The following is a 9,500-nucleotide window of genomic DNA, read 5'->3' as shown; positions in this document are numbered from 1 at the left end:
ATAACGCAGGAAAACAGCACTCTGGGGGTGTGGGGCTGCGCACTCCGGCGGATCAAAGCAAGTTCGATATAACGTGCTTTCACCTATAATGCGGTAAGATTTTTTGGCTCCCGAGAACAGTGTTATATCAAAGTAGAGGTGTAATTAATAGTTTAATACAAGATTTTCTGAAGCTCAATACTTCAGATGCTTTAAGTTATATTCTTAGTATCCCAGTAGGTGGCACTATAATACAACATTTTCTAAGAACTAGTGAAACAGTGCTGGGTTTCACATTAATGTATATAGCTTAATCTTCAATGTAAACCTGAAGCCCAGTTCGATTAATGTAAAATGAATTTCTCTAGCAAGTTTTAGTTGTATCATTGTTAATTTTTCATAATACTGTTATAACTAGAATGGGCTGCTAAACTAGGCTCTGAAAAATATTTTGAAAAAATGCATTAGATTGTCACAATTAAACATTTTTATTTAAGAGTTAAAAGTGGAAGAGAGCAGTTTGACATAATATTTGCTTTCCACTGCATAAGCACTAAGCTGAAATTAAAGCCTACGTGGTTTATTTTCAAAACAGAACATTATCTTTTATTTCAGTGACTTTTTATCATCAATATTTTCTGTAACTGCAGTTTCATGATTCAGCATTTCTCATGTAAATAACTTACAATAATAAAGAACCATGAGATTTCAATGAGGCAAAGGAAAACTTGGTTTACAATGAAAGGACAGTTCACAGGTATTCATTTTATCCTATTTACTAATAAATAAATACACACCGAATCCAGATTAGTCATCATAAATATATTTTATGAAAAAGCTGTTTTCTGTTCATTAGATTAATAGCATAAATTTTATCTGCTATTCGTAAGTACATTTGTTCAACACTAATAGTTAGCAACTGTCACTTTACACACCTTTCCAACTTTTTTTTAACATCTGGTGTAGCTATTCACTTTTTATGCTATAATACAAATAGAAATTAATCCCTCTGGATTTCAAAAATCCTTCACTGCTGCTCTTCTTGTGTGGGGCTTGGTAGTTTGAATGGTATAAAAATGAGTAAGACAACTTTTAACAGCACAGTAGTATATCCACAAGATTTATAACAGAACATAAGTAACTTTGTAAAGCCTCAAGAACATGGTTAATCAGTGAACAAAATTACTTTAAATCTTAATCTTCCTTATCAATGTTTTTAAACGTGTAACTTTAAACTAAGTAATATCTCTTAGTTTATAGAGAGCAAATAATTTTACATCATCTTGCATACATTTCACCACATATTGTTGGTGACTTGGGTTACTGTATAACTACTAAATCAGAAACCTTTAAACCTTAAACAGCAGCTGCAGTACAGGATTAGCAGTCTAGTAGAGAGTACTTATCTGTGATGTATTTGATCTAAGTCAATGTATCAAAGTATTTGTCGTTCAAAGGCTGATTATACACTGCTTCTTGCATGATTATCTTCATAAACTATGTATTTACTTAGACTGGTAACTAAGGGGCAGGATCTGCCCCCTAGATGGTGTTTTCAAATCTTATTACACGGTTTAGTTTTTGAATAGGGGGAGGAGAGGGAAGTTTGAACTAACCATATTAGCATGAAACGAAATGAATGGAGGCAGCTAAGGAGAAAATACACATTATTGGAAATATATAATGTTAATCCCAGTTTAAATTTTTTCCCCATTTGAGGAACTGAGTCTCCTTACGTGGTAAGTCACTCACAACTGTAATGTTTTCACAGAACTTCAGGAAAATATTAAAGGAAAACTTAAGTTTTGTTTGGATACCGATGAAAATAATAAAATATTGTTGCCTCCTCTAACTGGGATGCCTTCGCAGGGTTGAGGCACTAGAGGGTGACATATTACCATAAAACCACTGCGGGACTAAATGTCAACATGTCACGTCCACCTCCAATTTAGCAACGCAGCTTCTCAGACGCGAGTTAGAAAGCGCTGCCAAGTAGATTAGTTTAAAAGGTGCATTTGGTGAGTTAGAGATTTGTCCCATGAAGGACTGTGGTACAGAAAGGAATGTGATTTGGTGCTTTTTCCCCCCTCGGGTATCTTTTATTTTTAAACGTAAATGGCCCACGTTAGAGTTTCTCGTCCTTTATAGTTTATTAACACTGTTAGCAACTGTGACCTTTTAACAGATTGAGCAATGGGGTGAAATATCGCACCCTGTGCTGCCTTTTGCAGGAGGAGGGACTGTGCTCCTGCGCTGAGACGTTGCTAAACTGCAGTCGTTCCCAGAAGTGCATTTCTCCGCGGGGCTGGACACAGTCACACTGAGGAGGAAGCCAAATGGAGGCGTGAGCCGTTTTGCGAAAAACTGGTGTGAAGACCCGGCGCAAAATGTCCCAATAAAACGCCGTTGAAGTTACTTTTCCTTTGGTACATTTCTTTGCAAAGTGCAGGTTTCCTGCTGACGTGGGCAGACTTGCCCTCGGATTTTCAGGGCTTGACATCCCGGCTCAGAAAAAACCGAAAGAGGATCAAACGTCTCCACTGCTTTTGTAACCCCTAAAATGCAGGGAAACTTTTACACGCGCATCCATTTTCCCCTTGCATATGTTCCAACTGTTAGCAAACGCAAGTATTGGGAATGCAGAATCGTGCTGTTGAACGTGTTTATACAAGCCTGGATGTCGGAGTCAGGCCAGATTTATGAATGTCGGGGGGGGGGGGGGACAAGGGGGGGTTCCTGGCGGGTTCGGGGGGGTTAAAAACCTCTTGTGTTTTGTCGGGGGGGGGGGAGGATTAGCTCCCTTTTTGGGCGTTCACTCCTTCTAACTACTATTTGTCCCCCCCGTCCCAGCTACTGTCCAGACAAGGGCTCTTTAGGAGGGAGGGGCATTAATGCCTGAGGAGCTGCTGAGACGAGAGCTGCAGGGGAAGGGATAACTTGGCCGGGCAGTTGCACAGAAAGAGCTGTGACCTGGGAGGGGGGAGAGGTGCTGCAAAGAAAGGGGCCCCGGGGTTAACTCTTCCCCTCCCGGCCGTGCAGACTCAGAAACGCCAGGCTCGTTGCTTATTTGTCTTGAGGAGCGCGTATATTTTGCGTAGCCAAGGAACCCATGCGGGCAGTGCGGGTGCCCCCCTCCCCCGGCCGAGGTGTGGAGCACAGTACGGTTACGTCCCTTTCCACTCACCCCTAGCACTGGCTTCCTTCCTCCCTGCACAAGCTAGGCAGCGCTCGAGCCTGGGGCCGCTCTGCAGCCGCGGCTGGGCTGCCCTTCCCCGGGCGGCGGCCCCCCGCCCTCGCGCACTCCGCCCGGGGAAGGGCACCGAGCGAGCGGCCGGGGCTGCGGCCGCTTGTGTCCTCGTTCCAGCCCTGCGGTGCTGCTGCCCAGGGACGGGCGTTGGGGCGCCAAGTCAAAGGAGAAGAAATTGGCTTTGCTAATCGTATCACAAGACCTTGACCGGCTGCCAAGTCTCAGTGATCTACTAGGCCTTATTGGAAAGCTCCGGGAGGCGGGCGCATGGTGCAGGCGGCGCGGGACGGGGAGGCCCTTTGCTGTGCAGGAGCCGCCCCCCGGGAGGGGAAATGGTTCTTTCTTTCTTCCCTCCTCTCCCCCCTCCGCCCCCCAAACCCGATCCCGTTAGCCACCCGCGCTTTGTGTTGCAAAGTAACACACCCTAGCGACCGTCCGCTAGTTACGCGGGCGCAGCAAGCAAGGACCCAGAGTTTGTTTCAAATCAATTACGTGGCAAAAGTTGATGTTCGGTGGAGAGGAGGAAGAGGTGTCCCGTTTCACTCCGAGGTACTGGGGTGCATCTTCCTTTTATTAAGCTTCCCAGCCTATTCGCCAGGCATATTAAACTGAGAGGGAAGCCCTTTCCGACATGTGCTGGTTGAAAAGTCCTAGTCAGGGAGATGGTCGCGTGTATGTCTTTTGCAATAAAAGGGACACTGATTTTCCCGAGCATTTTAAAAGAAAATCAGGAGTTTAATATCGAATGATCAGAGCCTCCTAGCTACGTCTGCAGAGTGTTTTTGCGTCAATAACTCCTAAATGTTAGCGTGGTTTCTAGGTAGTACGTTCTGTAACAAGTCTTACTTTTGAGTGTTTTCTGTGCAGTTTGTAACAAACCTATATGCACGGTGCATTCGGCAAGTGCCCTCTGCATTTCCATAGCAAATCTCCATGTATAGGACCAGGCTTTCTATACACATGTATACGGTGCAATCTGCAGCAAGCCTTGTATGTTTTCTCTACACTCATCTGTAGCAGCCTTGTATATACTGTACAGTGTTTACTAAATACAAGTGTATACAACAGTGCACCCTGTGTATAGTGGACTGCCTGCTACCCACAGTGCATTGTGTAGCAAGCCTTGTAGAATGCTTTCTATATACTTTCCACTCTATAACCCCATGCATAGCAGAGTCACAAGACTGTATAGTACAATCGTGTAGCCAATGGCTCACTGCAACCCCGAGTGAGCATGACGCTAGCTGTACAGCCGACGGCTACCCCGCCCGCCGCTCTTTCTCTGCCGCTCAGCACCTCCCTGCACTCCAGGCCCCTGAAAGAAATTGGCGGCGCCCAATGAGAAGCAGCGGAGCGGCTGAGGAGGGGGCAGGGCTGGGTGAGAACTACTGGGCGGTGTTGCTGGGAGACCCCGGCGGGCCCGGCTGGGTCCCGCCCCTTGCACTGTCCGGCGTTTATATATGTGCCGAGCACAGGGCTTGCAGAGTTCCAGCAGTCAGCTCGCTGCAGCAGTAGCCACCGCCTTCGCCGGGCACCCGCTAACCCACCCCTGCTGGGAAAGTGATTGGACCATTTCGGATCTCAAGTAATCAGCCCTTTCCTATCTAGTCGTGGCTTTTCCAAAGCCTCCGAGGAAAGCGGGATCTTTCGGTCCTTCCTGTATTTCCGATCACTACAGGATCTCGAAATGTCTACGACACTTTTATCTGCCTTCTACGACATCGACTTCTTGTGCAAGGTAGGGGAAGAGCTTGCATTTTGTCTGCCAAGCACTTTGAACGTTTTAAATGGCTCTTAGCAAATCTGAGCACTTGAGTATTTTCTTTCTAAGTTTGTGTGACTATTTAACAAGTGAAATTAACTCCTTTTTCTTGTTGGGGGAGGGGTGCTGCTTTCCATGTGGGCTGCATTTTGCACGTAACTTGCTCTGTGATCAAGTTAACATTTAAATTGTGACAGTTTACGTGGTTGGTGTTTCATCCCTCCCAAACTGAGCTGCAGTTCTCTGGGCACAGGTTTCTAAGTAGATTCGTTGACTGGAAGTTTATCAGGAGTTGGAGTTGTGTTGCAGTGGGGAGCTTTAATGTCTCTAAAGCTTTTAGTTTTAAATGTGCTGAAGTCAGTGCTAGATCTCCCCCAAAACTTCGAACTCTGGCAATGGAAGCCCTTAGGCTTGTGCTGGGAAGGTGAAGCTTTAGCTGGAGCTGGGTCACCTTGTTAAAGACACTGCTGAGAAGTAAGGTTTAGTGCATAGCTCTCAAGCGGCAGGGGAGACATTAAGATGTCCCACGCTCGCCCTGCAGATGTGCTGCGAGGGGGCGTTTTACCCCCGTGCAGTCTCAGGGGGCGCTGGCAACTTGCAGAACTGCTGCCCGGCCGAGTCACTTTGCAAACTCTCTTTCTCCTCCTTTCCCCCTCTTGTTTCCAGAGTGAAAAAGCACTGACCAACCTGAGCAGCATGCTGGACAAGAAGGCGGTGGGGACCCCCGTGACCTCCCCCAGCTCCAGCTTCGCGCCGGGGTTTCTGCGAAGGCACTCGACCAGCAACCTGCAGGCTCTGGCCAACAGCTCCAAGTTCCCAGGCTCCTCGGGCTCCAGCTCGTCGTCCTCGTCCTCCTCTTCCTCGTTCGGCAGCCTGAAGGAGACGGGCACGGGCGGGGGGGGAGGCGGAGGGAGCAGCAGCCCCACCGCGCTGCTCAACAAGGAGAACAAGTTCCGGGACCGCTCGTTCAGCGAGAATGGCGAGCGCAGCCAGCACCTGATGCAGCAGCTGCAGCAGCAGGCGGGGAAGGGGGGCGGCGGGGCGCCCATCAACTCCACGCGCTACAAGACGGAGCTGTGCCGGCCCTTCGAGGAGAGCGGCGCCTGCAAGTACGGCGAGAAGTGCCAGTTCGCGCACGGCTTCCACGAGCTGCGCAGCCTGACGCGCCACCCCAAGTACAAGACCGAGCTGTGCCGCACCTTCCACACCATCGGCTTCTGCCCCTACGGCCCGCGCTGCCACTTCATCCACAACGCGGACGAGCGCCGCCCCGCGCCCGGAGGGGGAACGGCCGCGCCCGCCGCCCCGCACCACCACCCCCACCCGCCGCCGCCTCACCCCGCCGGCAGCACCGGTGACCTGCGCGCCTTCGCCCCCCGGGACCCGCCGCTGGGGGGCGGCGGCGGGTTCGGGCCCCAGCGCGGCGCTGGTGAGCGGCCCAAGCTGCACCACAGCCTGAGCTTCTCCGGCTTCTCCGCCCACCACCAACACGGCTGCGGGCAGCAGCCCGGCGGGCGCCTGGAGGCGGCGCTGCTCGAGAGCCCCGGCGGGTCCCGCACCCCTCCGCCGCCCGCCTCCGCCTCCTACTGCGACGAGCTGCTCTCCCCGCCCTGCGCCAACAACGCCTTCGCCTTCTCGGGCCAGGAGCTGGGCAGCCTCATCGCGCCGCTCGCCATCCACAGCCCCAGCTTCGCCGCCAGCCCCGCTGCCGCCGCCGCCGCGGTAGCTGCCGCCGCCTTCTACCGCTGCCAGCAGCAGCAGCCGCCGCCGGGGGGGAGCTGTCCGCCGCCGCCCGCCTCGCCTCCCTTCAACTTCCAGCCCCTGCGCCGCCTATCCGAGTCCCCCGTCTTCGACGCGCCGCCCAGCCCCCCGGACTCGCTCTCCGACCGGGAGAGCTACCTGAGCGGCTCCCTCAGCTCCGGCAGCCTGAGCGGCTCCGAGTCCCCCAGCCTGGACTCCGGCAGGCGCCTGCCCATCTTCAGCCGCCTCTCCATCTCCGACGACTAGGGGGAGCCGGGCCGCAGAGTGGGGAGCGGAGAAGAGGGGTGTGAACCCCGCGGAAGGGGGGAGGATAAACCCCGGGAGCAGAGACCGCAGCCTTGAGAACTAGCCAAGCTCGCACAGTCCTTCGATGATCCTCTTGGGTTTGGTTTTGTTTAATTGCTGAGCAAGTAAATTAAAAAGCGAGAAGAGAAAAAAAACTTTTTATATCGAGAGATGAACAAAAAATAAATTTGCAAAAGGGCAAATGGCGACACGAACAGAACAAACCTATTTTTATAGAGAGACCTTGGAAGAAGGGGATTTTTGTTTTTTGTTTGGAGACTAGTTATAATATGCACCAGCAGCAGCAGCCATTCCATCTGTGTGGTTTTTTTTTTTTTTTTTTTTAAGCATTAGAGGGGGAGGGGGGGAACCAAGACAAACCCACACCACCAGAAAGCAAGCAACAAACAATCCAGAGAGGCATGAACTCTGCATTTCAAGCCTCTCCACATTTTTATATTCAAAAAAGACAGAATTTAATAAGTAGTTTGTCTTTCAAGCCAATTTCAAATAAAGACCCACACCAGTACTAAACCTATAAGCTTTTAAAAGAAAAATCCAACATCCTGCCAAGAATATGCCTTGATAACAACCCTCTAGTTTTTTTTTATATAATCTATATATATTATAACAAATGCTAAAACTTCCATTCCAAAGTTTAATGTTGGTTCCATTGCCACCACTTAGTGGATGTTTGGCTTAGAACAATTTTTTGTTGTTGCTTTATTTGGAAGCACTCAACTGAGTCTAGTTTGTAATTGTTGGAGAATAACTGCTGATTCTTTTTTTTTTTTTTTTTTAATTTTTTTTAGCTGTTTGAGTTGATTGCATGAGTCACTGCACACAACTCAATATGAAACTATTTAACTTATTTATTATCTTGTGAAAAGTATACATTGGTAATTTGTTCATACTGTATTTATCGGGTATGATGAAAAGCAATAGATATATATTCTTTTATTATGTTTAAATTATGATTGCCATTATTAATCGGCGAAATGTGGAGTGTGTTCTTTTCACAGTAATATATGCCTTTTGTAACTTCACTTGGTTATTTTATTGTAAATGAGTAAAAATCTTAATTTAAGAGATTGTATGTAATATTTATTTCATTAATTTCTTTCCTTGTTTACGTAAATTTAAAAGATTGCATGGTTTCTTTATAGAAATCGGTCTCTATGCTGTGGAAGTAGTATGAGGAATTTCTGTGGGTTTTTTAGAATGTAAAATGGTTGTAGCCCGTCCACGTAAAAAACAAAACAAAAAAACCCCAACAAAACTACTTTGCAATCAGACTTCAAAGTGGCAAACCTAATTCAAATGTGTTTAAATTAACCAAAAAGTATTTTTGTTGCCTAACTCCACCAATCACACTGTGATATAGTCTCAAAGTATGTAGCAATAATTGGGGGTCCCAGTGTTATGTCTCACAGTGCCTTCTTAAGGGTCCATGCTTGCCTTAAATCTTCCTCAACCAAATAAGTATTTTTCTTAATGCTTGAGATAATTTGAATGTAGGGATGAGTTTTAACTACATGAAAAGTTTCACCACTTTTTTTTTTTTTTTTTTATAAGCAAGGAGGCCACCTTTGGATCTGAAACTTTATGCAGTACATGAACATATCTTGTTTAATTAAATTCCAAAACTTGTAATTTTTTCCTTGTGTAGAAAGTCAGGAGTTTTCCAAAACTTTCCTGGACGGTGGATGAATGAGCAGTAGCTTTTAGTTTTGTTTGTACATAGGTACAGATCAAGCACTATGTACTCTATTTGGACTACTTTAACAGAAGTATGTTTTGAATGTAACTAAAGGATAAGTCAACTTGAGTTGTAATATATTTTCGGGAGTCAGTTCACTACAAATTGAGTGTGAGACTGTAAACTTTGTACTGTAAATGTTTTGTAGTTCTCCCAATAAAATTTTTGGAAAAAAAAATCAAACTATTAAAGCCATGTCTGCAAGGTGGTTTTTTATTAACTTTTCTCTATCAGAAATGTGTCTAGCTACAGATTAACCAGGTTTGAACAGCAAAATGGCTCCATTCCTGTAGAAATCATTGGTAGTTTGCCAAAACTAATAAACAATGTTCCAGAAGGTTCCAAAGTACCTAGTGCAAATCATATACTATATCAGGCTTCCTTAGGAGGACAGTGGGGAACAAACCTTTGCTTTTTGTATCTTAACAGCTGAAATGGAAAATCAGTTATTAAATGCTTGTTAAATTGTTTTTATATCGGGCACATTTGTTTATGGAGGTTATTAATATGCCATTAGTATTTAAAGTTTGTATAGGACAAGTAGGAAATGGTAATCTGGGTAATAACTTCAATTATTTTTTTTATTTTATTTTTAAAACCTTTGTTCCAAATGCCCTTCCTCATTTAAAGGAATAGACTTGTAGCCTCTCATTCCAACACTGAAGATGTACTGGTTTTAATGCTAATCTGACTCTTCAGTTTATTCT

General features: G+C 46.6%; 1 protein-coding gene across 1 annotated transcript; it reads left to right on the top strand.

Moving 5' to 3' along the window:
• The first annotated feature begins 3,973 nt into the window (after positions 1 to 3,973).
• On the top strand, positions 3,974 to 8,984 carry ZFP36L2 (ZFP36 ring finger protein like 2). The gene is made up of 2 exons (XM_024194028.3): positions 3,974 to 4,964; positions 5,655 to 8,984. The coding sequence occupies exons 1-2, from the start codon at positions 4,914 to 4,916 to the stop codon at positions 6,993 to 6,995; spliced, it is 1,392 nt and encodes a 463-aa protein (XP_024049796.1). The 5' UTR covers positions 3,974 to 4,913; the 3' UTR covers positions 6,996 to 8,984.
• Positions 8,985 to 9,500: the final 516 nt, after the last annotated feature.

This window comes from Terrapene carolina, unplaced genomic scaffold (genome assembly GCF_002925995.2).
Source record: "Terrapene carolina triunguis isolate 2854851 unplaced genomic scaffold, T_m_triunguis-2.0 Scaffold120, whole genome shotgun sequence".
Taxonomy (NCBI): domain Eukaryota; kingdom Metazoa; phylum Chordata; order Testudines; family Emydidae; genus Terrapene; species Terrapene triunguis.
Note: the sequence above shows the minus strand (reverse complement) of the source record. Positions and strands in the feature narration are given on the sequence as shown.

Excerpts from the sequence above, each read along its gene's own strand:
- ZFP36L2 (XM_024194028.3), top strand. The coding sequence starts at position 4,914 with ATGTCTACGACACTTTTATCTGCCTTCTACGACATCGACTTCTTGTGC. Across the intron at positions 4,965-5,654 it reads ACATCGACTTCTTGTGCAAG|AGTGAAAAAGCACTGACCAA; the intron begins GTAGGGGAAGAG and ends TCTTGTTTCCAG.